Below are 20,852 nucleotides of genomic sequence, written 5' to 3'. Positions count from 1 at the left end.
CAATCATTGTTGCTTAGATCCGCCCCTGACGCAGATGCTACTCCCAGACGTTTTAAAGCTCGCCATTATTTATCTATTAGCCCCTATGAGCAAAGCTTCTGCAGAAAGATCATTCTTTCCAAGGAAGATTGAAATTATATATCGGGAAGACGATGATTGAGAAAAGGTATAACAATTTACTTATTCTTCAAATGCATAAGCATAGCTGAGCTAGCAAAAGATTTTGCCTCACGCAACCAAAGAAGAAACAAGCATTTTGATAAATTTTAGAAAATAACTTACCTTCTTGATGTTATACTGCTATTCCGTTTTATATTTTATTTTCCTAAATCTGAAAATTTTTGCATTTTTGGTGTGGCTCTTAAAGTAAAGAGGATGATTAAAGTGGCCTTTAACTCTTGTGCCCTCTCTCTTTCCAAATGCTTTCTACGTCTCTGATTGTCAACTTTTCATTTCGAAAAGCACCTTATCGAGCCAAAATATTTCACACGTGTCAAAATATTAAGCCTGAAAAATCAAAATTTTGATGACAAAGTAATTACAGAACTGTTATCAAAATTTGATGACCACGATTTCTGCAAAACTCTAAGATATCGCACTTTTATTGGTGCATGAGCTTCAATCACCAACATCTGTCGCAAAGACTGGTCACTGCATGAACTTTCACGCTAGAAAAATTGAACATTAATCCCCAAATTCTGTAGACGAGGGCTAATTTGAAGCAAGACCTCAATAAATAAAAATACTCTAGCATACGTGAACACAAAGAAATGACAAATTTTCTTGGGAATGTAAATTATTGATGATTTTCACTTCATTTTTAGTCAAAGAGTCCAAATCCCATGTCATCATCTGATTCTTTCTAACTTTCTTCCTTCTTCTCCTCCTTCTTTTCCTCTTTGCCACCAGCATCACCAGCACCTGCAGCAGCTCCACCACTTGATGCGACTGCACCACCTCCAGCTGGCATGCTTGCCATCTTTTCTTTTCCAAGGTTGATCAACTACAATAACAGAAAGCAAATACACTGTATGATTAAGTTTTCTTAATCGCTGAAAGAGAGAATAAAGATGGTATTATTGCTGGGGGGGGGGGAGGGGGTAGATTGGCAACTGGACTGAAAATTGGCAAGAGAAGTTTTGAAAAGTTTTATTGACAAATATGGACAGAAATATGAAGAATAAAAATGTATTTACTTCTTAATCAAAACACAAGCCAATAGAGTGGCAAAGTGACATCATCAAAGAATCTTCATCAAAAATATATTTCTAGAATGTTGGTATTCTGACCTCACAACAGGAAAGACACCCACAAAATACTTCCAAGTGCGTAAAATCAGTTGAATCTGTTTGACCAGTAAAAACTGACTATGATATAGCCAGTGAAAGACTTTGCTCATGGATAACTGTTGGTTCTGTCGGTTCATAAATTTTAGAACCAGGGCCAATTGACAGCTGATTTGATGTGGAAAGAGCCCAAGGGCGGACACTCATTTTCAAATATTGAGGTCAAATATTAGGAGGAGGCAAGCCTATTGTTTTGATATGATGACGTCACATTATTCAAAAGACCTTTGTACCCCAAAATATTAGGTGGCAACCGCCGTCCTCGCCCCAAGGTGTCTGCCACTGAAAGAGCAAAGGCTTTCGTGACAACATCTTTGTTGATTTGCAACAGATTCAACTGATTTTCCAAATTTAGACACTGTTCATGGCATTATTTTTAGGTCTTTTGATGACATCACTTTTCCAGTCGATTCCAAAATAAAGACAATTTCGATCAAAAGCCATCCCAAATCCATCACTAACAGTTTTCTTCAATGTGGAAAATTAATGAATATAAAAAACACGAAGCACAAGATATTTCAAAACAAGATGTAACTGAACATCCTCAAAAAATCTGCAATAGATATTGTAGTTTTCCTCTTATATATAAGTGGTCTTAATACAGCATAATACAAATTTTTCAAATAAAAATGGATATCTTGAAATTGAACTAAACACTTTATAGAAAAAAATGACACAAGAATCTGAAGATGTTTTACCTCATTGATGTCTTTTCATGCAAGTTTACTGCAAACATTTTTTGCTTGCTCTTCATCAAAACCAACACCTACTTCCCCAAGAATTTGTTTGATATCATCGGTTGATGGGCTGGAGTTACCTCCTAGCACTGCTAATAGGTAAGCGGCTACGTAACGCATTCTAAAACAAAGGCATATAAAGCTTAGAAACTCAGGAACCATGCAGGAATCAGCGATATTGACAGGAGAATTTGATTCCAATGGACAAATTTCATCGTCATCAGAAATTTCTTCGAATTTACAAATAGTTGTACCTTTATGAATGGCAACTAAATTAGAAGATGGATTTAACAGATGAAGAGTGACTTTACCATCAGAATCTGGTTTACAAAGTGTAGAAGCGCACAGTAAATTATAACGATCTGAGAGCTTAGGTACACATTCGATCAGCCCTGTTACACCCTCAGAAGGGATTGATGCCAGAAAGGCTGGAATGACATTTCACTGCTACAGTTGTGTAGTAAATTCTTAGGAAGTATAATGCAAAAGTCAAAAAGCAAAAACAGCGTTTCATTGGCGCTTTTCAGAAAAATATCATATTTTGTACATCTCTGCATTGAACATCTGACTGTTTGCGCTTTAATTCATGCATCTCATTCTAGTAATATGTATATGCGATGTTCTACAGGTCATCTTTTCGTCCCTTTTTAATTTTTTTGCATCCTCTTTACTGAAATTGGTATCTTCTCTGTCCACTTTCTGTGTCCACGGCTTGCCCATTTGCCACTCATATTTTCTGAGTCCTCTAAAACGTCAAACCATTTGGTTTGTGATCTAAAGCTTTTATTTGTCAACTTGTTAAGGCATGTGATGTTGAGCATTGCTCTTTCTGTGCTTCTCTGTGCCACTGCCATTTTTTCTTTATTTAAAGTTGGTACAATTTCTAGCTATTTATACTCAAGCTAATTAAAACCAACTAATTCAAACTACCAACGCTAAATATAATGCAAATCAAATATAACCGATATTGCAAATTTATTTCTTGCAAAGATTACAAGTACAATTGAAAGATGTAAATTCTGAGATTTTTTTCCTGAATGTTTTTAAAGTAGGGGAGTACTATATTTCATTTGGAACTGAGTTCCATATTTGGCTACATCTGTATAATACGGTATTAAATCCATAATTTTTGTACTGTGGCTCCGCTGTTTTGAATTGGGATTTTCTTAAGGAATATGGGCATTCATTTGTAGAATAATTCATCCATAAAAGATGTATTTAAACCGTTAAATGTTTTACAAATTTCGATCGCAAGATATTGTAAATTTTTCTTATGAGAAGTTATTGTTTTATTCTTTATTAAAAGTTGTTCAAAAGTTGATTCATAATCATCATGAGCTATTCTCGTTGCTCTTTCATGAATCCGGTTTATCCGGCTATTACTTTTCCTACTGTAAAACATCGAAAAAAGAGGACAATAATTAAAATATGATAAAATGAACGTTTTCATTAAAAGAATTCGCTTAGATTCGTCCATATACGAAGCAATCCTGGCTAGAGTGTTTACCTTTTTCCCAGCCTATTTACAAAAAACTTTAATTTGTTCCTCTAATTTAAGTTGAAAGTCTAGTGTTACTCCCAAAAGTTTAACATTCTTACTTTCTAGTAGAACCATTTATTTGAATTTTAGATTCCTCTAAATTGGATCGGTTGACTTGCTTTTATCGCCATTGAGCTCAAAAAAAAATTTCCATAAAACTATTTATTATTTTAAGTCCTCGGTTAGTTCATTCATATCAGTACTTGACAGCCAAATTCTATTGTCATCTGCATAGTTGCATAATTTGCTTTTGTTCGAATGCAGACATATATCGTTTATGTAAACATTGAAAAGCAACGGGCCTAAGATTGATCCTTGAGAAACTCATTGCTTTGTTTCCATCCAATCACTAAAATCTGAGTTTATTTTTACTCGTTGTGCTCTTCTATCTAGATAACTAAACACAAACTTCATTGGCTTGTCGCTGAAGCCATAAGATTTCAATTTGGCTAGTAGAAGAATATGGGGCAAACAATCAAATGCTTTTGATAAATCAATAAGCACTGCACCAGCCACAACATTTCTATCCAGGCACTTTTTCAGGCCTTCAGTTGGTCGTAATAAAGCGTTTTGTGTGCTATAACCATTGCTGGATCCACAAAGCAAAGGGAAAAATTAAGCACTGATGTAATTGTAGATTTTATTGAACAATATTCTCTCAAATATTTTTGAAGCTGAGGGGAGCACACTTATTGGTCAATAATTCTCTTTACTAGTTGAATCTCCTTTTTTGAAAATAGGGCACACATTAGCCATTATCATAAGAAAGGGAAATGTTTTATCAGAAAGAGACCGATTGAATATTTCAGCTAGTGGTCCAGGGACAACGTCTATTGCCATTTTAAGAACTTTTGGGGAGATGTTATCGGCTCCTGTTGATTTATCTTCCTCTAGGTTGTAAATTATCTCTCTTGCATCTTCGGAAGTTACATTTTCAAAGTTACAATTTGTGCCAATGTCTATGTTTTCAAGTGATAGCAAGTGTTGGAAGCCTGATCAATTTATTTGCCATATTGTCTAATAAAAAATTGGGTATTTGTACTTGTATCTAGTATGATACTGATATTTAAGAAGCATAACGTTACTGTTTGCTTGGGGGTAGGTAGTATAACGCTGCAGCTCAAATATGTTAGGAAGCGTAACGGCGTTATGCTGCGCTACCCTTCCACTACCCACTGCACTGCTACTGTCAACAAGATCTTAGCAGATTGAAATGAAATTTGAAAATCATAGGAATATGTCACGAAAAGTACGTTGTCAAAATATTACCTCTCTCCCAGCATTATCTCACCGAATTTGGACGAAATACGAAATTTGGACGAATTTGGACGCGTTAAGGGTGTGTTCAGGGGCTCCTGAAAGAAAGAGGGAGGACCAAGAGCAAACTTAAAGAGAGACTCAAGGCAAAAGATTTTGCAAAAAGCTCAGTTGTTTTCAAAGAAGGTGAGGACCATGAACCCACTCCATCCCCAGCTGTTGGAGGCCTTGATGTCATTAGCTTCTCTGCTAAACTCGACCCTTTTGTGAATTGGAAGGGCCACATTCGATTTTGAAGCTGTCCTTGACAAAGACACCAGAACTTTTGAAGAACACCTCAACATGGTAACGCCTCATAATATTTCTTATCTAAATTTCTTTGTGTGACTGCAAACATAAACTAGAGTTGAAGCCAAAGCTCTCTGTCTCTAAATTTTTAAGAATTGAAGCAAGCAATATATGGACCTTGTTCTTCCACATCGCAAGAAAAATACTCTTAAAGAAATGATAGGTGAACACAAAGAAATGACAAATTTTCTTGGGAATGTAAATGATTGATGATTTTCACTTCATTTTTAGTCAAAGAGTCCAAATCCCATGTCATCATCTGATTCTTCCTCACTTTCTTCCTTCTTCTCCTCCTTCTTTTCCTCTTTGCCACCAGCATCACCAGCACCTGCAGCAGCTCCACCACTTGATGCGACTGCACCACCTCCAGCTGGCATGCTTGCCATCTTTTCTTTTCCAAGGTTGATCAACTACAATAACAGAAAGCAAATACACTGTATGATTTAGTTTTCTTAATCGCTGACAGAGAGAATAAAGATAGTATTATTGCTGGGGAGGGAGGTAGATTGGCCACTGGACTGAAAATTGGCAAGTGAAGTTTTTTATTGACAAATGTGGTCAGAAATGTAAAGACTAAAAATGTATTTACTTCTTAATCAAACCTGAAGCCAATAGTGGCAAAGTGACATGATCTCATCAAAAAATCTTCAAAAACATCTATTTCTAGTGACATCATCAAAAAAATCTATTTCTAGAATGTTGGTATCTGATCCCACAACAGGAAAGACACCCACAAAATATCTTCAAGCAAAATCAGTTGAATCAATACAAAATTGACTGAGATATGGCCAGTGAAAGACGTTGCTCATGGATAACTGTTCTTTTGGTCGGTTCATAAGTTTTAGAAAACGGGCCAATTGACAGACGATTTGATGTGGAATGAGCCCAAGGGGGGCACTTGGTTAAATGTTTTGTTATGTTTACGTCACATTTTCCAATTGTTCTAGAACAAAAGATCTCCGTGCTCCAAAATATAAGGGGGCACTGCACCCTCGCCCCAAGGTGTCTGCCACTGAAAGAGCCAAGGCTTTCATGACAACATTTTTTTCGATTTGCAACAGATTCAACTGATGTTTTAAATTTAGAAACTTTTCATTGCATTCTTTCAGGTCTTTTGATGATATCATTTTCCCATCTATTCAATTATGGTAAATGCGTACTAACATATTGCTTCAATTATGGTAAATTCGTGAAAATAAAAAACTCGAAGCATAAGATATTTTAAAACAAGATATAACTGAACATCTTCAAAAAATCTGCAATAGATATTGTAGTTTTCCTCTTACATACAAGTTGTACAAGAAAACTACAACATAATACAAATTTTTCAAATAAAAATGGATATCTTGAATATGAACTAAACACTTTATAGAAAAAAATGACATAAGAAGCTGAAGATGTTTTACCTCATTGATGTCCTTTCCTGCAAGTTTACTGCAAACATTTTTTGCTTGCTCATCATCAAAACTAACACCTACTTCCCCAAGAATATTTTTGATGTCATTGGTTGATGGGCTGGAGTTACCTCCAAGCACTGCTAATAGGTAGGCGGCCACGTAACGCATTCTAAAACAAAGGCATATAAAGCTTAGAAACACAGGAACCATGCAGGAAACAAAATTCATTGTATTAATCTATCAGTGTATATATAAGGAACACCCCAAGGCTACGAGGATAAACAACAACAAACACAGAAATTAGTGATGGGTAATATTTCCCCCCAGGATACAGGGCTTCATCAGAGCAAAAGTAAACGAACTAAAAATTTACAAATTTCAATGAGGCGATGGTGGTATCCAATTGGTTGTAATGGCATGTTCTTGACCTTGTAAGAGTTTTTGGTTCTACCTTATGAGTATTTCTTCATTAGTTAGACACTCTCAAATCCGAAAAACAACCTCCATAAATTATCTTTGAGAAAATCCACCCATGATGTTGAGGTAAGAGTGTCACACAAAAAGTAATTCAGTAGGCTATGTTTCCAGTATTTTATGCCACTATATTATATTTTTATATTCACTTGGACCGTTCCCATTATTTCAACCACTCTGTTTTAGTCAAAACAAAAACAAAGGTGTTTCCATAGCACCATTTTTAACCATTCTCATATCCTTTTGTTTGAGCCCTTTGTGCAACTGAGAATGAATGTTTCTGTTTTTGCCATTCAAAATAAAACTATGTGTTTTAAAATGACTGCGTTTTCGAATGACTTCACTTGGAACACTGTTTTTGAATGACTCCAGTTTCGAATCAGTTCTCATACAAAAATTGATTAATGTCCGGAGAGCCTCAAAAACTTGTAGGCCTTTTGTTTATTTTGTTTCCAAAAAACTTCTTCTGAAATTTTGTTGAAATTATTTGGTTTATAAAACTGTCTATTTAAGGGCAATCAGGTCTTCAGAAAAATTGTATGGTATCCGTTTTATGGATTATATGCCTTAACATTTAAAGACTGACCAGTCTTAGTTATCCACAACTTAGTTTGTGGATAACATCTTGTAATGAGAACTATGGTATGGCTGTTTGTGGAAGAATTCTTCATAAATGCCCTGATACAGAAATGACCTATCCATGGTAAAAAAAATAAAGAAGAAGATCAGTTGTGTGACAATTTCTTTTTTGAACAATTTGAAATTTCCTTTTGAAATCAAAAGAAATTTTTGAAGTAGTGGAAGCATTTGGCTGTTTTAGGTTTAAATATTCTGCAAAATTTTACCTTAGTGACTTATAAATACACTTATTACAGGACAATTTTTCTAGTGCTATGTACATTACATAGAAGAGTGTTGGCGTTGGACTAAAATCCTTGCATGCCTTTTAATGTTCGCTCTTTTCAAAGCCATTTCAAAATTTTTACCACCAAAAATCGTTTGCAAATGTTGTTGGGCATTATGATAATAATGGTGAATAATGATGTTATGTATTAAAGGCAAGGTCAGGAACGATGCTGATGGTACATAGGCCCAAAACTGCAAAGGCAATAAGTAGAAGCATATTTTCCTGTTCACTTGTTAAAATCATAAGTTCTTTTGAAGATGTAGTGTAATGGCTTATTGAAAATCTTATATTCAAACAGTCTGCTCAAGGCTTTCATATGTTGGCCTACGTCTCTATGATGTTAGGCCAGCAGAAGCCATACTTTCTACCCTCCATTATATCTCAACCTCAAGAGATTGGGACATAATATTTCCACCGAAAAATGTATAGAAGCATTTACTAAAGACCCATACTCACGTTTAAGTCTTTGCTGACACGAAACAGTGTGCTCACCAATTAATCTTCTTCGACAACCTGCAACTAGGCTATGTTCTTTGAAAGAGAAATTACCACATTGCACCATGCGCTTTTGGGAGATTAGATCCCAGTCCTTATTCGCCCAAGTCCTTTTACTCATGTAAACATGGCGGACAGACTCACGCAGCTTCAAGATGCAGTTAATCAGGTATTTTCAAATTTTCATTCAAATTAATTGACAAATGATACCTATTTAGGCAATTTTTTTTCACTGAGATATTTTGATTTTTGTTTAACTGAGTGGAATGGCTGAATGGGATGGGAGTTTAAGTTTGCAATGAAACCATTTGCATCATCAAATTAAAATGGCTTCAAATTTTTTTGCAATCATAAGTCAACAGTTTAAATATTCAGATACTGGCAGGGACATTGCCAGATAAGTTGCCTCTATAGCCTAAAAACAATCTTCCTGAAAAGGGAAATATTGCCGATGTCAAAATGCTCTTATTTATACCACAACAAAAACTTATTCTAAAATTGTTTAATTTGTTAAGGGTGTTATTTTCGAAATTGTCTTGGATTTCTTTGTACTTTATAAGGTTCTTTCTGCATTCAAGTATTTTCATTCTGTTTTGCCAGTTTCAAGCTTTTTCTTAAGTACAGTCTCATCACACAAATAGGCCATGGCTCTTGTGATTTCTTATGCAAGCAATTGATTCAGTTAAAGATAACAAATATACAGCCATGTGTATTTAAAAATTAGCCTTGCTGTTAATTATCAAATAAACAATGCTAAAAGCATGCATAAGTTAATTTGGTAAAAGGTAATGTCAAATGAAAACAAACTGTTACAATATTCTTTATGCACTCCAAGAATGTTTTAATACACAATTTAAACCTGCTGCACAATTTATGTACACCAAGAAGGTCATATATATAATATAGCCAGATGGTCATAAAGAATGCCTGTAAATGTGTTTGTTTATCAAATATTTTCTTCCACACAGTTCACGGTTTTGGGTGGGTGATCAGATACCTGCATGGTTGAGTTTGCACAGGTTCTTGCCTGATCACACAAGTTATCTATCCCATCATAAAAAAGGGCCTGTCATTTTAACAACTCAGTCCCTACTCTCTCTGTTTGGGGCCCTCTATGCACAAAAAGTTACTTGTGTTAAGAATGTATCCAGCACTAGTAGAAGTAAAGCCAATAATTTCCAATTATTTAGACAAAAAAAATATTAAGGTAGCAAACAAAACTTTGCTTTATACAGAATGTTTAGATAAAGCTTACACTTCTCAAAGAAAGGCATAGCTCTGAAATCATCTGATATGTCTGCTAAAGCAAGTGCGCAGGCAGTTAGTCAAATAAACTTAAACTGGAAAATGTCATCTTTATACACCAAAGTATTTAATTCTGGAATAATCTCCCATTCTACTGTTACAGCTTGCTGATCATTTCTGCAACAGCGTTGGTATCATACAGCAAACTGCCCCTGCCATTCTGCAAGAATCTAAATCAGGTAAACATTGGCAGATTCAGACTAGAGCAGCTGGAGCATTTGCTTCAGTCAGAATTTATAAAGTTTTATTTTTTCTCTCACTGTTGCGTTTCTGACTTTAATGAACTGGTAAGAATGTTGCTTCATTGCCTCCTATATTTCCAGTCACAGACTTGTTAAGCCTGAATCTGCTTGTTTGCATTCAGGCCCTTCAATTCAAAATTTCAAGCACGCTGTCAAGCAAGCCATATAATAATTATCAAGTGGTTGAAATACCAAATAAGTAAAATTTTCACAAGAACAAAATATTAATTGACATATCATTAAACAGTTAGACATGTTTGACTAAGGATTTGTAAATGGATTAATGAAAGTAATAGAATTAGTTCAGTGACAGGGCATCAAAGTTCATTGAAAAATTCATTTGAAAAGTCATTGAAGAATTAGTTCAGTGACCTTTTTAATAAGAAACCACTTTATAAGGAACCTACTTGGTAGAAGGCAAGAAAATTGAAAAAATCTTATGCACCTTGGCATGGGCAAAGTTGTGCAAATTGAACAAGTTGGAGCACTGCAACAAGATATAACTCTAAAAAAGGCTTTGATTATAAATTTGCGAAAAAGTATTAGTATTTCCAATGAAAAAGAACAGCAAATAAATGACTTTGTAAGTTAGCTTTTGCTTGTCTATTTTTTTCTCTTGTTAACTCATTAAACAGTTAATAGTGCATTGCATACATAACAGGGCAGCTATTGTATAAACTGAACAATTCCATGAAAACATACTTCACATCCCAGTGGTCCTCGTCAGTCAATGTCTTGGCAAGTGTGTTGATACAAATGTGACACTGGAAACTGCAGATTTCAATATCAATGTTTTTGAGTAGTTTTAAGCAAGCCAGTGGTTAGCTGCAACAATTTCAAATCTAACAAGTGAGGCACAATCTAAAGGTCATAGTCAAGCTGTTTAAGGCTGGCATAAGAGTGAGACCAATAACACCTTTTTTGCTCTAATCAAGAATGTTTGTAGATATTTCCCTGATAAGTCACTCTGCAATGTTTGTCAATGGAAAAATTAAACTGAAAGTTAAACATTTTCACAATTTCTGACAGCTACAGAAGACATAATTCCATTTCACCTTTGGGCTATTTAGACAAAGTATTTTGATAACTGGAATAACGTTTTTATCTTTCTTAGGTTTCAATAAATATCAATGAGGATAATGTTATTGACATATTTTAGTTTATCATTAAATTATTATCTTTCTTTTTCGTTATGCAAATTTGGCATACCAATTCAAGCATGTGAATTTTTGTACACAATAATAGAGTTTTTGTTTCATTGTAATCCAGAATTCTTTTACATTATTTCATGTTCCCAATCTAAATCCATACTCTGCTTCCCTGTATTAGACACTGCTCACTACTTTCAATGTGTTTAAGTATTCAAGGGTAACTTTGAATGTTAGCCAGTATTTTGCATTGTTTTAGGTGGAAGTGGAAGGCAACAAGATGTCAACCAAGAAAGTAAGTACCTTGCATTGTAATTGAAATACATAAAATTGTTAAGACCACATGGATGTTCATACTTATGGGATTAGAAAGCCATTAGTTACAGGGGCACCAATTGTTTGAAAGCAAGAAGGACAAAAGAGATTGTTCATTGGCAACAAAAGATTTGTTCATTCTTTGATGGCAAGATCCCCCTTTGTTATGCACAGGAGTTGTCATACCCCTCAAGTAATGTTTGACATTAAGAATATAAACACAGGCTTGTATAAAACCAGTTTTGACACTGTTTTGAGGAGCCAATGACTTTATTTATGTATCTCCTTTAGAACAGATTAGTTTTTCGCAGAAAACATATAGTTTTTTTCTAAAGCCTGCAGCTTTTGCACTAAAAGTGTATGATCTTGAATGTATGAAGAACAAAGCTTTGAGAGTTTGCAAGGGATTTGGTTGTGTATAATCAATTGTGATAATCAATCAATAAAGATGCCCATAACAAGAAACTCAAAACAAGAACTAAAAAGAAGTTTTGAAAGACTAAACATTGCAAAAACCTCTGGTCCAGGTGACAGGAATGTGAAAACTTGATGATTAATTACATAAAAGCAACACAGGGACAGGCAGTTGTTGGGCAAAAGAGGGAGAAGAAATTATCTTCAAGTAGAATTTTTCTTGTCTAAAATGGTTCTGTTGTAACGATCATGTGATGGATGCATTTTTAAAAGTAAGAGACTATCATGGCTATGCACAAGTTATTGGCATATATTTTCACTACTGATGTCATGGTTAGACCCAAGTTTTTTCTCGCAGAAAGTTTTTGGAAATATTTCCATGTCTAAGAGACTGGATTCTTGGCTCCACTTATGATTTTTGTTCCAAAAAAATTTAAAAAAAGAACTTCAATCTAAAGGAAGCCTTCACCTTAAACTGAAGCTTTGAATTATTTTAATTAATGTTCTTGTGTCTATTTGTAGATCACATTCCCCTGTTTGGATCACTCATAACAAGAACTGCAAAGGACATTGATTTCCTCATTGATGCCTTGCCAAGCAACCAATGTAGTGCTGAATTGCAGGTGATAAGGATATTGTGATGATTTTACCTAAATGAATTTTAGATAATTTGTGAATATTTTGTTATAGGATATGAAAATCATAGGTATCTTCATAAAATGATCTGGCTCAAATTGTTTTATGCTATTTTGAGAGTTGTGTGTAATTGTTTCAAGAAGGAATTGAATCGACAGCGATCTACTGAGAAAAATTTATGACAAGTTCTATCTTGGTATAAGTAACAGAAATTGTAGCCCCCCACACCCTATAGATGTTGTATCTTAAGACTTCATTGTTATCTTAAAGAAAGTAGGTTTGAACATCTTTATGGCTAAAAGCCAGTATAATCTAGAAAACAATGCTTTTGTTTCTTTGCCAAATTTACTTATCAAATCCATGGTGTTATCAGAAGTGGCTGATGAAAATTTATCAGGAGTGGTCTATGCAAATTTTTCTTAAATCATTTGCATCAAGATGACAACAGGCTGATAAATATTTTCATTTGGCAGACAGAATTTTTCTACATAATGTCATAATGTCATTATTTAGAGTCATCTTTTGAATGTTCAGGTGTCAACTCACAATCTCGCTTCACTTGTGTATTTACGTGCGCTTGTATGAGGTTGTCAATGTTGTTAAGGATAAGATAATTATTTGTCTTGTAATGTTGTCAAGGGATCTTCTTCACTTCAAAAGGTAATGTAATTCCCCTTTCATTTAGGTCATAGAAAGGCCTGTGACTTTTCATTTCTAATTTTCAGACTACTAGCTTAGAACGCTTGGAGCAGGAAAACAAGGAAGCTGGCGAGAAGTTGGAACAAGTAATAGATGAAGGAGGCAAGTGAAAGAAAGTGTATTTCTTTAATGAATTATATGTTCATATATGTGTTCAAACCTACTTTTTTAGGCCCAATTCTGGGATATTTTCAGCTCTTTTTTTGCTTCAAGGATCATTATCTGAAATTTTTACTTCAAGGAGTATTTTACGGAAGTTGCTTTTAATATGTCATGTTTCCCCTTTCCTTGCGATTTTCGAAGAAAGGAATTGTTATGGGTTTTACTGGAACGAAGTCATAGTTAATATTATATAAATTGTGCATTGCTAGATTATATTTTGATGTCTACTACTCTTTTAGAGAAACTGCTTGCACAGATCCGATGCGCTTTAGCTGAGATCTCAGACTCCCTACTTAATAGTTCCATCAAAAAGTCAAAGGAATGACTTTCTGACATCAGAGGTAAGAGCACGTCATACCTTTCTTTGTTTTGATCGTAACGTGAACAAACTGCAGCGTATTTGGCTAAATATCTACTGAGCTTCCCCTTACCAGCTGCTATTCTTTGGAAAAACATTTAGCTCAATATTTATGTGTAGTGCTGAAGAACATCTCTTATCAAATGCCGATCTCAAGCTTGAGTAACTTGAGGGTTGAGCGATGACAGAATGACTGATCTATTAAGGTTTATTTGCTCAACTCAACTTTGGAAATAATCGTCCTATTATTTTGGAAACAACCCCCCCCCCCCTCATTCTACACGTGATACAGCTGATGCCATTGTCTTAGGGTACACTTGAAGACAAAATACAATTTTGAAGTTTTCTTGAGTTTTTTAGAAATAACATGGAAGCAACCCAAGTTTCATCGTCACGTCAAGGTATTCATATCTCAAGAGTCCAGAAAATTATTTTTCTTCCTCTGGACTGTACTGCAAAGCTGTTTAAACCATCTATGCGCAAAATCCTCTCTCTTTTCAAATTGAAATTAGGACTGAATCTTTTTTCTTTTGGAACTTCATATTGGCCTTATAATCATCGCGCTGTTGCTCTCCGAAACTCTTTCTCACAATCATCCAGTAAGGTATTTTCAGTCCTGTCTATTTTCAGTGATGAATTGTCGATGGAAACAGGCAGCCTCAACAATTGTCTGGGCACAAGTTTTCCCTTGATATTTATACTCACTTCATAAAAGTGAAGCTCAGATTGACAAAGACGTTAGCTGCCTTTCTATTGCAATTTGTCAATCAAACAATTAATTGAAACTACTCGAAAGAAGCGTGTATCAAAGCTTGTGCATTATGGCGAACTGATCTCTTTCTTGCACCGAAGGTTTTGTTGTGATCTGTTGTCATTGTTATTTGAGATGATACATCCCCAATCTCCATATGAAACATACGAAAAATCTGAAGATAAGATTAAAGAATCAGGCCTGGTGATTGTGATGAAACTAGTGATGTGCCACTACAACCTGATAATGATAAATAAAGTGCTATTGTGTACAAGAACTGAAAATATCATTTTAAAACTACGGCAAAATTTGACTTTTCTCGCTATTATACCGCTTGTTCAGGGACTCGACTTTATCTCTAAAACGTTTCTTTGGTGTCGAAACAGCTTCAAGCTCTTTACTCCACTTTACAGCCAAACCAGTACAAATTCTTTTCTCTTGACTGTGATTTCATTTTCGTTTGTTAAAGAAAACTTTTGCCGTTGGTGTACGTTCATCATTAGTGTCGATCACAAAATCAGAGACTTAGCAAAGACCCTTATCTGCTATTTGTAGATGGGTGCTTGCATCAAATATATCCATCTATTTGGTTGAAGAGAACGCACAGTGTAGTGCAGGGTTAAGTTCTGCTTGTGGGCTCCTTATCGTAGTTTTTTTAGATTTGTCTATAGAAAAATATAAGTGCGACGCTTCTAACAATATATTCTACTGTCTTCGTTATTGATTATAAAATTTCAGACCCCCAAATATTCCGACTTGTTAAATATTTTGATGTCAAAGGCGCAACATGATTACCTCATTTTGAATAGCTGGAGTATCAACAATGGAATAATTCTTTGGAAAGAGGAAAAAAATTATCTTTGGAAAGAGGAAAAAAATTCTCTTTGGAAAGAGGAAACAAATTCTCTTTGGAAAGAGGAAACAAATTCTCTTCGTCGTACGAACAATCCTTTCGAAAGAAGAAAAAATTCGCTTCTTTGTACGAAAGTTTATCTTCACATAAGCTTGCCGAAAATCATAGAAACCATGCCCAATGATCAAGAGGTGGCCTAAATTATTTTTTATTCGTTGCTATGACCAGTTTTATTAATGCAATACCAAGCAGTGAAGGCCAAGGAGAAGATTTTAAACGCATATTTTGTAGTATACCTTGTACTATAGAGAATGCATCGGATTACTTGCATCAAAAGCTATTTCCTCGAAAATTTTGTAAGGATACATGGCAAGTCCCAGAAGAAGACTTCGATAAGGCGTTAAAGAAAACAGAGCACGCCATTGAAACTATTTGGAAGAATGCTTTGTCAATGCCTTTGGATGATACTGATGCCAGGTTTGTGAAATTCGGAATCTTGAATCTAGCAACCGGTTTTTTCCATTCAACACAGAAATCTATCCTTGTTTGTCCCTTGGATAGATTCAATGCATTTTCGATGAGAAATTCGGAATCTTGAATCTAGCAACCGGTTTTTTCCATTCAACACAGAAATCTATTCTTGTTTGTCACTTGGGTAGATTCAATGCAGATTCAGATTACTTCGCTCTATTCAAAAAAGATTCAACCTGATGGTGAACTTGTCTGCAGAGAATGCGTGAAAAAATCCAGACAATGTTGATGATTTTACTGATTCCTTTTCAAAATACGAAGTAACAATGGTGTTTAAAAACTAGCAGTTCCTTTAAACAATTTTTTGCACTAAAATTGTATTTTTTCCGCTTAGTCAGGTACGCCTGAACGACCAAGGGGCGAGGGAGCAGGCTTGAATAAAAGGGCATTTGCAAAATAAATCCAAGCTACCAACATTTCGTTCGTAGCTGTCTTTTGTTTAGAACTTCCGTAGGCATCTTGAAACTCGGCTAACTTTTGGCATGAGAAATTTCTCTACAAGTTTTGAGACTAGCCGTCACGAATATGGCAGTACAGTCAGAATTTTTATATGAATCTTTTGATAATTGCAAACCAATAGCACTTCTATGAAAGGGTACTTTGGTCCCCTTTGCCCCTCCTATCAAAAGGCAACAGGGGCGGTTGACCCCCCGCGCCTCCTTCTCCGGCGCTCCTGCGTTAAGTCAATGTATACGGTCTACGCTACCAGGAAAAAGTATTGCAACACAAATGAAGGTTGTCAATGGCGGATCACGCAATAACTTTTGTTGTTGTCTGATTAAGCTATTGTTTAAACAGCCAATGGCGCGCAAATAAGACAGCGCATTCAATGGAGCGTAAATTAGAATATTCCATTTTACAATTCGCAACATACTAAAAGCTTTTTCGTCTGACCCTTCTCAGAGTATAAAACCTCAGAATAAGGTTCCGAAAGAATACGATGGAAAATATATACCCAGTTGTGGATCGAAATAGGCCAAACAGAAAAAAGCAAGCACCAGACCGGTATAGTTGACCAATCAGTACCGCGAGCCTAATAAAGAAAAATTACCACTGGGGTCCAAGAAAGAAAACGAACTCCGTCTCTCTACACAATGGCGGCTTTTTCGTTTGTATGTAGATTAATTTTAAAACTGCTAGATGGAAAGACGACCGAGCTCTGCCAATTATCTGAAACATGTCGTCATTATAGAGTTTTGCACATTCTGGGTTGTCTGAAAGATGTTGACCGATGGAAAAATCACTTGTTTTAACAGTGTTTCTAGACCTACAAGATCGAGGAGGCTGTTCTCTTTGAGGGGCAGTTTTGTTTCTTATGTTGGAAGGAACTTGTTGTTTTATCAAGAATTGTGCGCTTATGTTAATGTAAGGTCATTGTGAAGGCTGAAGAAGGACATAGAGCTAACACATTTCAAGTATAAATTTGAAAATAAATTTTCTTTCAAGGGGGATTTATCGCTTTGTATAAAAAAAGAATGTCTCCATCATTTCAATATCCATTCCTTCAATTCCACCAAAAAGGCTGTTTTGCATTAATTTGAAACGTTGATAAGTGTTGATTCACAAATCATTTGGGCCTAACTTGTCCTAAACTCTCACTATTTTGCTATCATTTTCTTGAAAAAATTTTGAAATAATTTGTATCGAGAGACCATTTACAGTACTCGTTATTTTTTTTATAACTGCATCATTTTTTACGTTATTATTGTAACTGTAATTCTTTCGAAAATCCTCTATAAATTTAAAAGAATTTGACTCTTTCTTTAGCATGATTCTGTTCTCTTCGAAGATAATATTTCAGCGTAAAGTTATAAGTTTGCAAAACTTCAATTTTTGATGCCATTTGGAATTGTGTGTTGCAATAATTTTGTCCTGGTAGTGTACTTCCTTTCAATGCAGTTTCCTTCACTTTGATAAAGTTTCATTTGCTTTGATACAATTCCGTTTTTTTTCAATGGTTTTTCCTTTTCTTAGATACCATTTCATTCGCCTCGATGCTGTTTCATTCGCTTCAATACTGTTTTTTTTGTTTTGATACAGCCTCATTTCCTTCGGTGCTGTTTCATTTGCTTTGATATTGTTTCGATGCTGTTTTCTTTCCAAATTTTCTTCGCCTGTTGATTTAAGTTCACTGTGGCTTCTTCCAATATTAGATGCGAATGTTCCTATCACACAATAGATTTTGTGATGCCATTCGCTAAACAACGTCATCGATTTTTCCTGCGCATGTGCACATGATGCAAAATTTTGATAGGCAAAGCCCTTTCAAACAAGTACAGGTTTTTTTCCCTAACAATTTTTGCTTCAAATTAACCTATCCTACCAAATAGGGTGCTCTCATCCGTTAGCCTTCATGTGACACTTAATCAATTCTTGTAATATTTGCTTTTTTCTTTTTTTTCATTGCAAGTCTATGATTTCGTTGTTTTTTTATCGTCAGTGATGTTAAACAGTCATCAATATTAAAATTCTTTGCCAATACTGCATTATAGAAGCTTAGTTTTACTGTTTTCTTTTTTCAGTTGTCCTTAGGTATACAAATTAGATTAATTGATATGTATTAACCTTGCAATGTTACTTTTGACCAGGTACGCAAAAATTTCTGCAACCTTAAAGAATGTGGCTCCTCCATTGCGTCTTGTCTGGTAGAGAACACTTGATCACCTTGGAAAGACCCCTAAAAGCAACGAAGGCTATACATTGACTCTCGAAGAAGCGTTGAAAATTTGCCAAGCAACTGGTAAGGTTTTTACTTATTACTTCTTGTTACATCGCTGGGACACGAGGGATCATCCCGACCCAAATGGTGTGAAGAGCAGGATTTGTGCCGATTATTAGAGAGTGCGAACGCAAACTTTTAATGAAGAGGTTTTCTATTGGATCGACTATTCTTCCATTGACCAGGAAAGCATGGCCCCATTTATCGCAGCATTGCCACTATACTGCTCTGGTGCGCAAATTATCATGGTTCCTTATAACGAAGAGTATGAAGACCGAGGCTGGTGTTTGGTAGAGAGGCTAGCATACGCTGCTTTGAACGGTCCGTTGCAGTTTGTTTGCGGGATGAAGTATGTTGACCATGCGAAGCAAAAAGGGTGGAGCCAAATACAAAGCTGTTTCACGTATTTTGCTGATTCAGAAGGACTGCATTATTCCTGGCTGAGACCACTTGCTAATCCAGCCCTCGGAAAACTGAGTTTTGAGCAAGATCGTCCGTTGATTAAAAGCCTCTCCGAGGTTCTGCTGCGTCAATGGGGGAAGACTTGGGCTCGAGGGAGCCGCTGGCCGCCACCTGGGGCTTTTGACCGTTGTTCGACTACAGCTAAGGGCCCTGTAAGATGGGGTGTGACCACAGTTAATGTGATTTTGATGAGCAAAACTTGAAGACAGTCTTCTGTATTTCTCAAAAAATCCCCATGCTTCGTTTACAAGTTTCTTTTCAATATTCAAATCTTTTTGTAAATGAAAGGTAACCTCCTAGACCAGAATCGTTTTTGAAACTCCCCTACACCCTTGGCTCTCTCTGTGTGTTAACATTTTGGGCACCAAGTGTTAGTATCGTTTGTAATGTCAAAACTGCTTGGATTGGATTGCGATTAAAGTTATAGCTCCTCAAATCTTAGCAATGGGATAATATATCGACTTCTCTTTATCTACTTTCTTATGTGAAACTACTTATCTACTTTCTATGCGTAATTTACTTTTTCAACGTTTTAATCTCATGTCTTAGCAGACATTTGAGCATCAGTTGCTCTCTCAAAAATACAGCTAAAATTATATCTATTTTCCAATATTAACACACCGTATTGGACAAGATAACAGAATATTCTGGTATGTAGTGCTTTTGTGATCTAGCCCAGTTGCTTTAATCTTTACCGATAAAAATCCAGGAATGTTCTGCAGTTGAAATTTTGCACTTCTGATTCCAAAGATATGGCAACTGCTTTTTTAGCCCTGAGTAGGGGGGAAAATCTTTCCTGCATCTTTAAATCATAGCACTTCCATGTCATATTTTGTTATTGTGCTTTATCTAGGCCAAGAGGGCCTCTAGCATACCACAAAACGCCTAGAGTGGATGCGGAGACTACCCTTGTGTACCAAACTGAACACAGAAAAGCTTAGATACAAATCAAATACATTCGATACATTCGAACCTTGATGTCTTCCATAAATCAGTTTTGATTTATGTACCACTAATTTGAAATATACACTGTTTCGTTCTACAATGATTGTCTATGTCATGCTATGTATATTAAGGTCTTTTCACCATCACAGGAATTATCAGAAAAGATGTTCTCCTCTTTGCTGTGTTCGTTTGACTCAATATCCATTTTCGGGGAAGTGAAGTTTCTGATGAGAAAATTTCCGATTTGACCTTTGTATTAATCTTTTTTGTTCCTAATCATTTGTCACGTAAAAAGCGTGTTGATACAATTTTGCAATTATAAATAGGTGTTAAATGTGTCTAAAGGAAAGTCTGTTCACAGAAAACTTGAAAGGTCTATCACATACATATGAACCAATCAATGAATCTTTTTATTAAAACAACGATAAAAGCAAAAGTAATACAATTGCACACTCTTTTCTTTTATAAGAACCAATAGATTTAAGTTCAGGCTGACTGTTCTTGATTTTTTTATCGAAAATCTGAGGCTGGAATGTTTTTAAATCGTTCTTAAATTAATAGGATGTAAGAGTGCAATTGCTAGCTTTTTCGCTCTAGGGAGCTGCCCAGTTGCTCTTAACTTTTGACCAACTTTGAGGCTCCTGTTCTTATAAAATTGTTCTTATGAAAAGAAAAGAGTGTAAATGTGAAAAGGGAGATCTGTATTTGTAAGCAAAACTGAGTATTCATTACTGCTTATTTATATTCATTACAACTTCAAGTTGATTATGCATTTCTTACACATTTTGCGGGGAGGTATCATGAACCAGTC

The 20,852-nt window shown here is 35.4% G+C and overlaps 3 protein-coding genes across 3 annotated transcripts; 1 reads left to right on the top strand and 2 right to left on the bottom strand.

The window, feature by feature from the left end:
* Window positions 1-696: 696 nt before the first annotated feature.
* Window positions 697-2,218, bottom strand: LOC148959961 (uncharacterized). The gene is given in 2 exon segments (XM_089109114.1): window positions 697-1,003; window positions 2,045-2,218. Coding segments are annotated over 2 exon segments (342 nt in total). The 5' UTR covers window positions 2,204-2,218; the 3' UTR covers window positions 697-820.
* A 3,195-nt stretch (window positions 2,219-5,413) lies between these two features.
* Window positions 5,414-8,591, bottom strand: LOC135684009 (uncharacterized). The gene is made up of 3 exons (XM_089109106.1): window positions 8,463-8,591; window positions 6,635-6,794; window positions 5,414-5,638 (listed from the first exon to the last, which is right to left on the bottom strand). The coding sequence occupies exons 2-3, from the start codon at window positions 6,791-6,793 to the stop codon at window positions 5,456-5,458; spliced, it is 342 nt and encodes a 113-aa protein (XP_088965232.1). The 5' UTR covers window position 6,794; window positions 8,463-8,591; the 3' UTR covers window positions 5,414-5,455.
* On the top strand, window positions 8,591-19,395 carry LOC135684007 (mediator of RNA polymerase II transcription subunit 21). The gene is made up of 7 exons (XM_065199448.2): window positions 8,591-8,670; window positions 9,910-9,985; window positions 11,456-11,491; window positions 12,448-12,548; window positions 13,287-13,362; window positions 13,662-13,763; window positions 18,504-19,395. The coding sequence occupies exons 1-6, from the start codon at window positions 8,629-8,631 to the stop codon at window positions 13,745-13,747; spliced, it is 417 nt and encodes a 138-aa protein (XP_065055520.2). The 5' UTR covers window positions 8,591-8,628; the 3' UTR covers window positions 13,748-13,763; window positions 18,504-19,395.
* The last annotated feature ends 1,457 nt before the right edge of the window (window positions 19,396-20,852 follow it).

This window comes from Rhopilema esculentum, chromosome 7 (assembly GCF_057945365.1).
Source record: "Rhopilema esculentum isolate cy_ngs chromosome 7, ASM5794536v1, whole genome shotgun sequence".
NCBI classification, from domain to species: domain Eukaryota; kingdom Metazoa; phylum Cnidaria; class Scyphozoa; order Rhizostomeae; family Rhizostomatidae; genus Rhopilema; species Rhopilema esculentum.
The sequence above is the reverse complement of the archived record's forward strand: the minus strand, read 5'-3'. Positions and strand labels throughout refer to the sequence as shown.